The following is a 15,257-nucleotide window of genomic DNA, read 5'->3' on the forward strand; positions in this document are numbered from 1 at the left end:
TTCTCTAAAAAGTCTGGAGAGCTTTTCTCCCCAGGCCGCTGCTGAAAAGGGTCTTTGCTAAACCCAGTCAGATTTTCCCAGTAAATAAAGACAAAAAAATAAAGAAAAAATAAATTATTTTATGCAAGTGGCTGTAGAGTTACCATGCTGTTACATATGACATCTACTGTCACTTGGTCCTTGTAGTAGTTTACAATCCACATTAGTTTTTAGGTGGATATCCCATTCTTCCAATCAAACCTATCTTAGGTGGTGATGGTGAATTCTTCACTGATGGAGTGGATCGCTCCACTCAGGTCCTTCACTGCTCAAAAGAAGTTGTCTAATCTGCAATTGGTTCTTTATTCCAGACAGTTGGATCTACCTACAGGTATCATGGCCCTAAAGGTCTTGGAAGAGAAGCTGCTTCTGGGGCCCCCTCATAACTCTGTTTGACAGCCACTAAGTAATGTAAAACAAGTAAGGGTGTACACAGGTGTCTCCCTCTATGAAGAGATGACACACACCTGACAGTGGGTCACAGGTATTCACTTCAGGCTCTCACCAGTTCACATCTTGAGTGAAGTGAATGAAATGGCAGACTAGTTGAGCCAGTCCCCTACTTCTCTCCTACTGCTGTAGGTTCCTGAGCCCTGTCTGGTTTAGATCTTCCAGAAGTGGGTCATTCTGCATGTCAGAGTATTTGCCATTTGGAAACATATGTTTTTTCTCCTCTTCTGCTCAGCGAAGTAAGAAAAAGAATGTTACAGTGAATGTTTTTCTATGCATCAGCAAGGGAAACTCTTATATACCTTCCAACATCTATTTCCTCCTATTCTAAGTGTCTTTGCCAAATTCAGGGAATACAGAACAAAACAAATACTTATCAGCTGTGGCATCTAAGAAGTGTAATGGTTTCAAGTTCTCAAATCTTTCACATTATTGGAGACTCTTCTGGTCATAGCTAAGTGAGACATGCAGAGTTAAGCCAACAGCTGTCTCACCCTCACAGCCTGGCAATTGAGATAAAACCTCTGATAGCACCCCCTTCAGTGAGTTTGTAGATCTTGTGCTATACCAGACATACTTATTTAAATCTCAATTATTCCATTTTCAGGGTGCATGTGTCAGTTATTTCTGACAACCATGACTTTGGGAAGACCAGACTATTCCAGGACTACCTGTTAAAGCATCTCCTAAAAAGAGGGTTGTATCTCTACCCATTTTGAAGAACTCCCCCAGGGGTCTAAACTTCTTGATCAAAATGGCTGCCTGTCCTATTAATTTGTTGTTTCACAGACATTGAACTTTGTATAATAGAGAATAATTTCCTAGTGACTGTCATTTCTACTCACAGAATATCAAAGTGCAGGTTGCTGTGTGTGTGAAGAAGACCATGACATTTCACAAAGATCATGTGTCCTTCAAGAAAAAAAAAATGTTTCCTCTCAAAAGTAATGCTTAAATTTCTCTTGAACCAGTTCATTCATCTCCCTGTTTTCTTGCCCTTGATGGAACTTGGGAGGATGGCTGTTCACACACTGGATGTGAGCTCTCAGCTCAGATTTTTTCTAAAATGGATGCATGAGTTTAGGAAGACAAGACACATGCTTGCTTTGCCTCATAGTTGGAAGAGCTGACTGTCACCAACAACCCTTTTCTGGTGGATTTCCACCTGTATTATTTATTTACTAGCAGGTGATTTATCACTCATTAGTGCTGTTATCAAAGGCTAATCAGTTAAAGACAGGCTACTTCCAGTGCTAGCTTCAAGATGGTAGGCATATTTGCTAGTGCTACCTGGTCATCACTTCACACCTTTACAAAGCACTGGTATCTAGGCTGTGACTCCAGGACATGGGCCTCCTTTGGTATAATGGCACTTTGGGACACATCCGTTAAAGTTTGCCCTCCTAGCTATCTTCTGACTCCTTCCACCCTAGTGATTTTTCTGCTTGGGATGGAAACCAAAAATAACCCCATAAAAGAGGATTCTCATAATTATATATAATAGATGTGGAATATGTCTACAAGTCACTTCTCACTAAAACCCAGAAACTGTGCTTGTTCATTAGTTGTGGGCTTAATGATAGGGTCAAAGACTAGCCATGCTGTTGTAGTGTGGCATAGGATACCAGTGTGTGTGTGTGTGTGTGTGTGTGTGTGTGTGTGTGTGTGTGTGTGTGTGTGTGTGTGTGTGTGTGTGTGTGTGCGTGCGCATGTGTGCATGTGTGTTCTAGCATAGAGCACTCTCACCCCACTTCCAGCATGAAATTATCAGAGCAAAAATGTTGAACTGGAACAGAAAGAAAAAGATCCAAAACATAAGTCTAGCAAAGAGTACCCTCCCCATAGACCACCTAATATACAAAGAACATATCTACCATTTGCTGAGCTCTGTCAATGTTAATGACCTTGTGCTATGTGCATGAAGGTATGGTAACATTACCTAAGCCTTTGTAAGTGTTTTCCAAATCACACCTTTTCTCTTGTACTATTAGTCTTCATGGGTCTTCTTCCATGTGCCAACTATGAATATTTTGTTGAATCTCAGGCTGAATGTTTAGCAGCCTAAGGCAGCATCTGCTATTCATGTTTTCACATTCATTTTGTTGCAAAGGCCTAGTATATAGCAATGAACTAGTGTAGACAATTACATTATAAATCCTTCATCCAACGAACGATGCTATGCAAGTAAAAATACTACTGTCATTGTTTGCAGTACTTTCATATCAATGTCATGAGATTCACATCTTGATTACTGACTGACTAGGATGCTTTTAAAATGTAGAAGATATTTGGGGTAGATTGCAATTTTTAGTGTTGTACATTAAGAATCTGTATAAGAATGAGAAGTTTTAAACTGTTTAATGCTTAGCTTCATAGCTTTATATTTAATGGTCAAATTTGTAAAATTCTCTGGGAGAAAATGTTATTTCCTGTTTCCTGGACTGTCTCCTGCTATACCATGTGATCCCATAGAATCCACGTTATGTCAAGGTATATTAATAAGTGATGTGATTGTTTTGTACTGCAGTACTTACCAGGGAGGTAACATGAAGTATTACAAGATTTTGTAGGACAAAAATATTCTTACTCCTTCCATAATATAGGGGGTATGATTCATGCCTGTGCTACAGAGAGCTCCAGAGTAATTATTCTTTCTTTCTATGAGAACAGTAAGCAATCTATGAGTGACTGTACAGACAAAATGCCAGTCTGAATGTTTTGAAATGTTATAATCTTTTTGAAACTTAGAGGAAAAACCATGAATGGAAAACAGATGGTTTCCAGCCACATGTCATCGGCAATAATTGTATATAAAATATTAAGAATATTTACATATTTGACTTTGCAATATTTTATCAGTATAGAGCTTTTATAAATAACCGTATTTTTTATGAAATACATTGTCAGATTACAGTGTTTGATGTCTACTTACCTTTGGAATGAAATAACCTTTAAAATGAGTATCCTTGGATGTTTCGTGTAGAATATTTAAGGGAACAATATTGCCATATCTTTGTATTTCATGGATAACTGCATTGCAGTATGGCATTTTTTTACGATCTTCAACAGTTGGAGGCCTTACAGGTCCAATGACACTATCAATCTCATTCTGTACTTTGGCTTAGAGAAAATAAATACATATATATTTTGTTATGGAAAATGCATTTCACTCACCAGCAACTTTAGACAATGGTAAGAATTATAATAAATAGTAACATGTTAATATTAAATCATATATTCAGATATTAACATATTGAATTTTTTCATCCAAATGATTTGTATTTTTCTTTCATGATAAACTAAGTGAGCCCCACTTATTAGGTAATCAAAGGTATCCCCAGGTTTCTTTGTTCTCAGTTCTCCTTTGTGAGTTTGATTGTTGTGACATTCCCTAAGAAGTCACCTTCAGCTAATGCTGCATGCATGTACCACACAGCCATCATATTTATTTCAAACATATTTTTATCAAAATTAAAAAAAAAATACAATGAAACAAAAGAAAAGGGCAGGGATGGCTAAATAAAATTAAACAGTAATACAAAACCACAATAAAAATCAAACATTTATGAGCTGAGTTGGTCTAGTGGGCTAATACACTATGAAAATGAAAGCATAACATATAATTGTAGCTTGGCAAAAGAACGCATACATATATATATATATATATATACACACACAGTAAATGCATTAGTGGGATAATATTTCAGTGTACTATTTAAGATTAAAATGATATTACTAAATACTATCCAGGGTGACACAGCTTTTGATATTTTATTTCTCTGCAATGGAAGGATAATTCATTAACATAATAACATTCTAATAACAAATACCAATCATTTACACTTGGCAGATAGTATGTTTCCATTGTTTAGTAATACATTTCCTTTTCAAAGTTAAAATACTCTGAAACAAATTAGTTCATGACTTAAGTACAACTTCAGGAATGCAAATACTGAATAATTTCATTGTTAGTTAATATTATTTCTGGAAACTATATTTCTTTACATAAATACTGTGTATTTCTCCAATGATATGCAAAGTTTAGGAAAGAAAAGCAAAATATAAAGCAAGTCACCTTTTTGTTCATCACTACAATGCCAATGATTATCATTGGAGGGTGGCTTAATGGTTAAGGTGTTTGCCTTACAAACACAAGGTGCAGAGTTTGAGTCTCACGAGGGATAATTGGCTAGGCTTAAAATGGCTCGCAAGGGCAGTTAGCTTAGTACTAAACTATGAACCTATGAACCTATCAGATAATGTATTATACGTGCTGATAAGCATGACTGAAAATGACAGTGGTCTCCAAGCAATTCTGTAAATGATGGTGTTACAGAGGACCCCATGAGCATTGATTCTTTAGCTTTTCTTGCATTTATTATTATTTGCTCAAATAGTAGAACACATGGCTGTACCAGCCCTGCTTACAGTGGTGTTCTCTTCTACAAGTAATTTAATTCATTTTTCTTCTTTCTTTCTTTCTTCTTTCTTTCTTTCCCAGGCTAATCCCACTAGGCTAGTAGCCTCTTTTCAGAGGAGACCAGAGGTGGTATTTATACTACTATAGGAAATTTGGCTAGGACATTGAGGAACTTCCCTGGTCTTTTTGATATGAGCTGTTGAGTTACTGATGTTAAATACAATGCTTAAATATCCATTTGTGCCTAGAAAGGGACGTACATCCCATTGGCTAAAAAAATAATCTTGAAAAATGCTGATGTGGAAAAAATGCATCTCGGGCTATACCTCAGAGACAGGCACTATCATGTTTGTGTGTGTGTGTGTGTGTGTGTGTGTGTGTGTGTGTGTGTGTGTGTGTGTGTGTGTGTGTGTGTGTGTGTGTGTGTGTGTGTTTGTGTGACTGAAACTGTAGAACAAGGGCATGACATGCTATACAAATCAAAGTGTGACATATTACATTTTAGTTAGTTTTCATTTAGCTGAGAAGATAACACTGAGAGAGACTGCTCTGACATTTACTGAGATAAATAAATCTCAAAACAAGAGATGTGCAGAGAAATAAGTTAAATCCAGAGGACAAGAAGTTATATTTTATAGATTGTTTGTCTAAACACATAATCTTTGTGAGATAGTTGTTTTGGTTAGCAGAAAATATGAATTAGTTATAATGTCCAGTTCATGGTGATGAGGTAGGGACCACGAGGAGAATTTGAAAGAAAGATTTGATCTCAGTGTAAGTCTGCTTGATTCTAAAAGACTGGTCTTAGTGTGACTAACTTCAATGCAAGGTCTATCTATAAACAGACTTAATACAGGGATTAGATTCCAACATACCTGCTGTCAGTATAAGTGGTCACTTACATGGAGAGCAAGCCTTTTGGAATCAAGGCCCATAGCCAATGTTGTATTTCCAGCATAACTAAGAGTAACATGGAAAGGAACGCTTTTCGTTTTTCTTGTGTAAGGAAAAGCAAAACAAGATACTGCCAATTTCGATTCCAAATACCTTTGACCAGGGTTCACCTTGACTGGGAGGGTGAAAAGGAAGGAAACTGTGTTTGAGGATATTCCTGTAGATGTCATGATAGGGAATGATTTTGATAATCCAGTACCTTTTGTACATGCAGTTACATGCAGTCAGGCTTGGAAACAGGCATGCAGGTCTAGTAGCCTGGGGGAGACCTAGACAGACCCCACACCTGAAGCTGGGGTTAGTGAGGTGGCTATTTCAGGGAGGGAGATACCCTGTAGCAGTGAGCCTGAAAGTGAGCCACAGCTGATGGTAGGTACTGATGTTCCCATGGACAGGGTGACTGCAAGGATAGAGGCGAGTGGTAGTACCCAGGCTGACAGTGAGGCATCGCTGACAGAAGATACCAGGCTTCCTGTGGAAGGGGAGCTGGGAAAAGTCACAATGATAGATTTGAGACAGGTTCAGCTTTTGAAACATACTTTATGAGGCTTGAGGGGGGTAGCTAAGGAGGTACCAGATGCTCAAGGAAAAGGGAGCCTGTACACTGGAACAAAGGGCTACTGTATAGAGTGTAGAGAGGGACAGCTAGAGGGTGAGGTAATACAGCAGTTGGTAGTGCCTAGAGCCTACTGTCTGACACTTCTAGCCATAGCCCACAATACTCCTTTTGCAGGTCATATGGGCATAAAGAGTACCAAGAGACATATTATGCAGAACTTTTATTGACCTGGGATTGAAGGGATGTAACAAGGTCAAGACTCCATTGATGCCTTTGCCTGTGATTGAAGAGTCATTTCATAGGGTAGCTATGGATATTGTGAGGCCTCTGAGTACCCCAGGTTCTACAGGGAAGAAGTATATTCTGGTGGTAGTAGGTTATGCTACTAGATACCATGAGGCAGTGGCTCTGTCCTCCACTGAGGCAGAGAAGGTGGGAATTTTTTTGTTAGAGATTTTCAGTGGAGTAGGTATTGTGAGGGAAATACTGACTGACCAAGGTGCCAATTTCATGTCAGACCTACTGGCTTGTCTGTGGAAGGGTTGTTGGGTGAAACACCTAAAGATGATCCACTACCAACCCCACACTAATGGTTTTGTGGAGAGGTTAAACTCTACACTAAAGGCCAGCTACTGGCATTTGCAGACCAGTTTAAGAGAGTGGAACAAAAATGTAATTTGCCCCATCTACTGTTTGCATACAGAGAAGTACCTCAGGAATCCACAGGTTTTTTACCCTTTGAGTTGCTGTATGGGCATAGAGTGAGGGGGGCCTTTAGATCTGATTCGTGATGAGTGGGAGGGTGAGTGTGAATCCCACAAGGAGTCTGTTGTGGCATATGTCCTAAACCTCAGGACAAGGCTTAGGGAGCTCATGGGTTTGGCCCAGGAGAACTTGGCAGGAGCCCAACAGCAGAAAAAGGTCTGGTATGACAGGAATGCTCGAGCCTTAGAGTATGCTATGGGACAGCAGGTTATGGTGCTTATTCCTGTCAGACACAATAAGCTGCAGGTAGCTTGGGAGGTGTAGATCAGTGTATATATTGAACCTAGTCACCCACTGTAGCTAGACATCACGTGCATATAAGGTACCGAGCAAGTGCAAGGTTAGTGTTAGTTGAGTAGTACTGTTCAAGGGTCTGAATGTCAGTCTGAATGTAAGCTTAAATGGAGATGCACATGTGTGTGTATTAGAAGTAACTAGACAGCCATTAAGCATATGAAGTATAAAACAGATGTACAAGTTATGGCTCCTGATGTGTGTGTATAATAAATGGCTCAAACTCATAACCCAGCCTCAGTGTCTCATTTGAATGGAATAAACAAGACATGCAACAGGAGGGACCCTTCAAAGTGGTAAGGAAGGTCAATGATGTTAATTACATGGTAAACCTGCTAGGCTGGAGGCAGGGGCACAAATTGTACTACGGTAACATGATGAAGCCTCAGCATGTCAGGGAGGCCCTGAGTAGACTGAAAAGGGCAGGGCTGACCATTAAGATCAGTAAGTGTCAGGTGGGCATGGCAGAGGTCTCCTACCTGGGACAGAGAGTGGGGAGTGGTTAGATTAGGACAGAACCTGCCAAAATGGAAGCTATTCAGGTGTGGCCTGCTCCTGTTACCAAAAAGCATGTGAGGGCATTTTGGGGACAGAGGGTACTATAGAAAGTATGTTCCCAATTATAGTACAATAGCTGCTCCCCCCATAGACTTGACAAGAAAAAACAGGCCAGATGAGGTAGTGTGGACACCAGCCTGCAAGCAGGCATTCCAAAAGCTAAAACGGGCTTTGGGAGGGACCCCCTGTGTTATTTAGTCCAGATTACAGCAAAGAATCTGTTGTGCAGGTGGATGTTTCAAACCATGGGGTGGGGGGGGGGGTGAGACTCTGACCCAGAGAAGAATGTTATGCAGCTGCAGAGAAAGAATGTCTAGCCATAGTGTGGGCATTGCAGAAACTTCAGCCTTATCTGTATGGAAGGAAATTCCCTGTCTTACAGACCACAATCCCTTAACATAGCTACATAGAGTCAGCCAGCAAAATGCCATGTTATTAAGGTGGAGCCTAGGGTTGCAGGCATATGACATGACAGTGTAGCACCATACTGGGGTCAGCAATACCAATGCAGATGGAATATCAAGATGGGGTATATGTTAGTATGTTCCCAGACACACCCATTTCTCTCATACATTATTTTTCCAGGGTCACTTGAAAAACTAGCTTGAGTTTTCAAAGGGGGGAGAGATGTGATGATGGGAGGTATTACTGTCTATGAGGTGAGCATAAGCCTGTCCTGATTCCAAAAGACTTGTTGTCAGTATAAGTGACATAGCTTGGTGTAATGTCTATTTGTAAAAAGGTTTAAACCAGGCACCAGATTCCAAAAGACCTGTTGTCAGCCTGTTCTTCGTGTAAGTGGTAACTTACACTGAGAGCAAGTCTTTTGGAATCTGTCCCATTATCTTACCATTTATTCTTATTCTTTACAGATTTTATTAGTTTCATGTAATTATTAATGATATAATAAATTAAGGTGATCTCCACTTAATTTGCATGTCAGAGAGGATAATTATGTTTTGCCTGGTCTGTTGTTGCAGATTTCTCCAAGCATTAGATCCTTTCCATTCCTAACACTGAATTATCTGTTGTAGCAGGTATTCTCAACACTGTAATGTTTGACTACTGCGAGAATTGGCACTTGATTTGATAAGAAGTATTTTATGTGGATGCAATGTTCCTATTGGATGTGTTATTTATTAAGAATATAGATTTCTATTTAGAGTCATACTATTTCATTATATCTTAAGATAAATTATTCTATATTTCATGGGAATTTATTAATTATTGATGTTTTCTATCACACAGTTTGTTGCACCACAATTAAAAGATGCTGCTTGACATGATATCTGGAATTACAGATGGTTTGGTGACAATCTCACTGTAAGTAAAAATTATTAGTAAAGTGCTTAGTGCCTGTATCTATCTGTATTAATTATAACTCCTATTAGATAAGAGGAAACAAATTTGCTTGGAATATTGAATTCTTATATAGTTAAACAGAAGTTCCTGGCAATTGTAAGTGGGGAACACCTCAGAACAAGGCCTTTCATGTATCAGTTTGAATTTGAAATTTCTTGCATGTTGTTAAGTTGTACACATCTAGAGACAGCTCCTTTATTTATTGCAAAATCATATATTCTATTCAGTTTCCACCATTAAAGTTGATTAAATATAAATCTAATGCTCATTGTTGGAAGAGTAATTTTTTTCTAATGCTGGTGGAACTACCCCCAGATGAAAGCATGGGAGGAGAAACCTTAGGACCTTACCTTTAAGCTATTAAGTGTTCATATCCCGTCCTTATCAGATGTTTTCATTTTTGATATGTTGTTTTTCTATCAATATGAACTAAAAATAAAAATTGTTTTAGCTAATGTGGCAACTAAATATTGCATATTAGGAAATGGAAGGTCTTACACTTGCATACTATTCCTATTTAAATTTAGTGATCATATGATTATGTTATTTAAACAACATAGCCTGACAACAGGATGCAGATAATTAGCTTAGGAAGTAGATTTGCTGGTGTAAGTTCTTAATATTCTGTAAAATTGGGAATTGTTCTTTTTTACATGCTGAGAATCTTCTTTTCCTATTTACTGCCTTTATTTCGTTTGTCTTTATTTGACAATATTGTTTGTTAGCTGTATGTTATTTCGCTCTGCGATATTGTATATTGATAATGAACAAAACAGTATAATACAGTGAGAAAAACTATTATCAAGACTTTGACCATAATCAGGCAGTTCTTATAAGATTTTGCTTGATGATTTTTTTTATAGCTCAGCTTCTTGGAGGAACAGTGCACCAAGTCTGTTCCCTGCTCTGTAGTCATGGCAGGGAGTGATTTATAAAGGGTTTGTGTCTGTTGCTAATATTACATAGCATAAAATGATAATGTGACGATACAGTGCAACAAGTGCCTCTATTGGCAAGAGCACTGTTGTATCATTACTGAGGGCATGGACTGCATGTGTTTGTGATAACAGGTTAGCCTGTAGCACAGAGATAACAGAATGTGTAGCATTTTGCTACTGGAAAAAATGTGTAACTTTGAGAGATTACACATTTGTCACTGATGATGCTACTCTGCTCATTTTTCCAATGCTATGCAATACATCAGCGCAAGAAGAAATGTCATCCTCCTATAACATTAAGATAACTGTTGGCATGTGGTTCTAGTCCTGCTATTTGTGGGTATGATATGGGACCAATCTGAGCACACTTGCCTATTATTATGAATCATGTACCATGGTTTGGGGGATCATTTACACACCTGCTTCATGCTCAGAGTACTAAGGCAACACAATGAGGTAATTCCATATGTTGGGCCCTACCTAAGTATAAGGAGCCTTATCCTGTTGAATAAGTCTGTTCATGAATCCCAGTATGAATTAGGCATACCATTGTAATCTGAATCAGACTTCCGCAGTGGTGCAGCGGTAGCATTGTTACCTCACAGCAAGAGGTTCTCCCATTCAGTTCTTGGCTGGAGTGTGAGGAGTGCCTTCTGTGTGGAGTCTGCATGTCCTCCCTGCGGTTGGGTGGGTGCTCGAAAGACATGCGTAAATGGGCGTGCCTTCGTTGAAGGTCGAACGTCGAGCTGGCACCTCGGCATTCGTGAAAATCTACTGCCAATCATTAGTGGACCAGAGTTCCGCTGTGGTGACACCTAACCGGGAAAAGCCGAAAGACAACAACATTGTAATCTGAATCAGAGCCTTACTCTATAGTGTAGCATTTATGAATCTTTCCTACTGTCTTTTGCCCTGATCACTATCCTCAGATCAGATTCCTGTTTAGCTACAATACTGTTCCTCTACTATTTCCCTTTTTTGAAGCATTCTCAGCTCTTCTCCACAGTTCTGAATACTCCACTGCTTGTTCAATCTCTCAGTTTTGTTCTCAGTTTTCTAAATTGGTCTTGACCTCTTCCTTAGCTTCGCATAAGCAACTCTTGTAAAATTCTACATCATCTTCCTTGCCTTTCTATTCTGACCCTTCACCCTACTCTAAACCATACAATGACATGATTGCTGATGGCTCAGGGTTTCTTCATCTGAGCATCCATACCCTCATCTACTTTTTCCTTAAAGACCAAGCAAACACGTTGTCCTTTCTGATACAGTCCTGCACCAAGCTAACCGAACCTCTCATGGTACAAGATACAGTCAAGCCCATTTCCTGTCTTCTATGGAGCTAGAAATCTCCTGGCCTGATCCCTGCAGATACAATTCCTGCATAAGTATTACCTTCTTTTGTCTACTCCATTGCTTTATTCTCTCCTTCAGTATCTCATTCTCTCTCTTCTACATTTTTAGGACAAAGCATCATATAAATTTTATTTATGCCTTTATTTATTTAGTCAATTTTATTTGTTAACTAGGTAAATGGACTAATCCAGGGATCCTTTTCAGCCATGACTTGAGCCTTTGGCACCATTACATCATTCAGTATACATACATGTACATTTAACATTGCCAGTAACAATTGAGTTTGGTCATTCTAAACTAAAAATTGGAATCCACCAGGAATGCATTTTATTAACTTAATGGCTGGGAAACTTTGCCCAGGTTTTCACTGTCTTTTCCATTATCCCCTTCGTGAGGTGGTATTCCTTCTCCTATCTAACTTCATATTTGATGTCATCATTTATAAATATTGCTATTTTATTTCTACTGCTCCATTTTTGTCATTCCTCTGCATTATATACCCAAGTTTCTCCTCGTCATGCCTCCCCTTGTTATTGGCATATGTATTACCAGCAATGTACACTCTCCTCCTGCATAATTGCTTGCAAATCTCTTTTTTTCTATGAAGACTGCATTGCAAAGTAATTTTAATCCTGCCATGTTCTGAGTCACATTTGTTTGTCTCTTTTCTGGGTTCTAAACCCCCCTTTCCTTCATTTTGTTGCCAAATAGCTACCCCTTTCTGATCTTCTAATTCTGTGACACTCCATTCCCTCTTCATCTTTTTTTAAATGTGCAGTCATTGAACTATATGTCTCCAGCTCAGCATTAAGCACTTTTGTCCCTTCTTGGCTATGATGGAGCCTGTCTCTTGCTTGCCCCCCCCCCCATTATCCTGCCAGTCCCAACTCTTTATCTCTTTTCAACTGCTGCAGGCAGTCATCATACTGCTAATTCTCTCTTTTCCCTGTGTGGTGGCTGTTAGCAGGGGTAGCACTTCTGAGGATGCTACCTCCAGCCACCTGTCCTGGCATTCTTCTGCCACATCCTGGGCCCTGCTGCTACCTCCTCATCTATTACTTTTGATAGGCTATTGGTGCCTGCATTCAATCACAATATAAGTCTGCTGCTTCCCTAAGCTGTTCATCTTACTCACCTGTTCCAGATCCTAGGACCATTTCCACTGTAATCTGATCTGCCTTACCAGGACCCTTAATCTCCTTGGTGATCAAGCCTCCAATGACAATCCTTCTTCTCTGTTACCACACATGCTGTCATCTCCATTACTTTCTGGTCTATTCCACTACCCCTCCTATTTGGAAGCTCTCCCTCTTTGTTTCCACTATCCTACCCTACCCCTCACTTCTGCCTGTGCTGCATCTGAACCATTTCTCATCCTTTCCATATACTTCTGGTTTAATTTCTCGAAGTGTCTGGGTTTCTTATACCACATCAAGGATGGACCCCATTCCTAAATCAGGGTATGATTACAGTTCACAAAATTTGTTTTGTTTCGGTCTTTGATGTTAGCCAAGAGTGCTCTTCATAACACCTGTAATGTGCTCAGAATTGATTCCTCCTGTAGTTCGTACAGGGTTACATGTACTGGTAGCATACTTAAATAAAATTGTAAATTCTTTGCCATGAAACTATTGGAATTGTCTGGGTATCTTTCTTCCACATTGGTCTTGTTTCTGCTTGCAAATCCTGGTATTTTATGTCTTTCTGTCACTCTATCTAAGACACTGTAATCGCTGGATGTAGCATTTTCAAAGATCAGTGCTACTTTTAATGTTAGTGTGTGATCCCAAGTGATATAAACTTCATTATTCTCTATATTGCTTTATGGTTCACGTTTTCAATGCTTCTCAGCTACTCCGATACTGTTGTGTTCGGACAATCCCCAGTGCATTAGTCTTGCAACATTATTTTGTCTTTCAGTATACATGCTCTCTGATATGATTGTATCACACCCAGCAACAAAATTTGTCACTTTTTGTAGTTCTGTTTTATAGAACCTGCATTTTCTGTTTTTTTCCCGCATTTTCAATGGACTTTGTAAACCAACATGTACATAGTCATCTCTCCTAGGGCACCATTATTATTTCAATTCACCTGTCATTAATCATTCCTACTTCAAATCTTGGTCAAGATGAGTTTTTTCAAAAGATCCCTATATTTGCCACTATGTTTTTGGACTTTCCAATATTTTTCCTTTTCCTTATATATATATATTTTTTTGGCACATTCAGTTGCTATTTGATTTTTGTTTACGTCTGGTTTGATTTCTATTCCCACTTGATTCCAAAGTGCTTTTGCTAAACTAAACAAAGATGCCATCTTCGACTTCTTATGTTTTAAAACTTTCACTATGTTTGGATCTGATAAGATCAGCAGACATATATGCATTCCCATGATTGCAGATGTATGCATGTAATCAATTTTGTGGGGGTTCATACCTCCTTCAGAGTGACGAATATATAATCTTCATATATACTGATTTTTACATATCATTTGCTAAACATTAAACATTTTTCTTGCTTTTGTGTCCAATCGATTCAATACCTTTTAAGACCAGTAAATCACCCCAAAAACTATAAGTCAGAACAGGAAAAGAAAATTGATTTATTGCTTGGACTTTATTTCTAGATGTCAAGGGAGTTTTCAATGTTATTTTTAGTCTTTTGAAATATTCCTTACTGAGCTTTATTCTCATTTGTTTAAATTTTAGTGTAGACCTTTAATCTATTCCCAGACATGTATACACTCCCTCCTGCTCAAGTTCCTTTATATCACATTCCTGTCCCAAGGTGGATATTTTCTTGGGTTGCTGCTTTCCTATTTTAAAAGTTGCTTTTGCACATTTTCAAGACCAAATGCCAGTCTTATATCATTTGAAAAAGTTTTAACCATTTGTAGTTGTGCTTTCAACTCTTCATAGGACGAACTATAAAGGTTTACGTCATCCACAAAAAGCAGATGAGGTGGCTTTAAACAAGGTTGGTTTCTGGGAGTTAAACTGTAATCATAACCTAATCTGTTAAGTAAGCTGCTTAATAGGATAAGGGCAAGATAACACAGTTGTGGTGACAAAGAATCACTTTGGAATACCCCCTTTGAATTTTTATCACTGGGATAATAATGTGCCCTTTTTTCATGGCTCAGCGGTAAAGTGGCTTGCTACAGTTTCATAGTCTCCAACGACCAAAACTTTCTTCTCTGTTATTACAGAGGCTGCCATCCACATTACTGCCTGTCTGATGTTACCACCCATCCTATTTGGAAGCTCTCTTTCTTCTACCTTTCCACCAGCCTATCTCTCTTTATAACCTGTGCTGCTATCCTCCATCCCTGTGCTGGATCTGGACCTTTTTCCGTCCCTTTCATATTTTTCCTATAGTATCTCTCGGCCGTCCTGTATCTTAGATCTTCTTACTCTTCCACATGGCTGACTGTCCATTCCTGCCAAATTTATCCTGCTCTCCTTGTTACATTTGCTTCTACCTGGTCACTTTTGGCTCTGCCTTCCCTTTATCACTTGTCACTGATGTCTACATATGTTACCCCACCTTGACCTCCTTCT

At 38.9% G+C, this 15,257-nt stretch overlaps 1 protein-coding gene across 3 annotated transcripts in view; it reads right to left on the reverse strand.

Moving 5' to 3' along the window:
• Positions 1-15,257, reverse strand: part of LOC122816727 (cytochrome P450 2K1-like) — a 657,641-nt gene that overhangs the window by 155,704 nt on the left and 486,680 nt on the right. For all 3 annotated transcript variants that reach the window (XM_044089718.1, XM_044089719.1, XR_006367097.1), the window contains exon 7: positions 3,422-3,609. In XM_044089718.1, coding sequence (XP_043945653.1) covers positions 3,422-3,609 — 188 coding nt within the window. The remainder of the gene's footprint in view (positions 1-3,421; positions 3,610-15,257) is intronic.

This window comes from Protopterus annectens, chromosome 12.part0 (assembly GCF_019279795.1).
Source record: "Protopterus annectens isolate FY-2018-M chromosome 12.part0, PAN1.0, whole genome shotgun sequence".
Taxonomy (NCBI): domain Eukaryota; kingdom Metazoa; phylum Chordata; order Ceratodontiformes; family Protopteridae; genus Protopterus; species Protopterus annectens.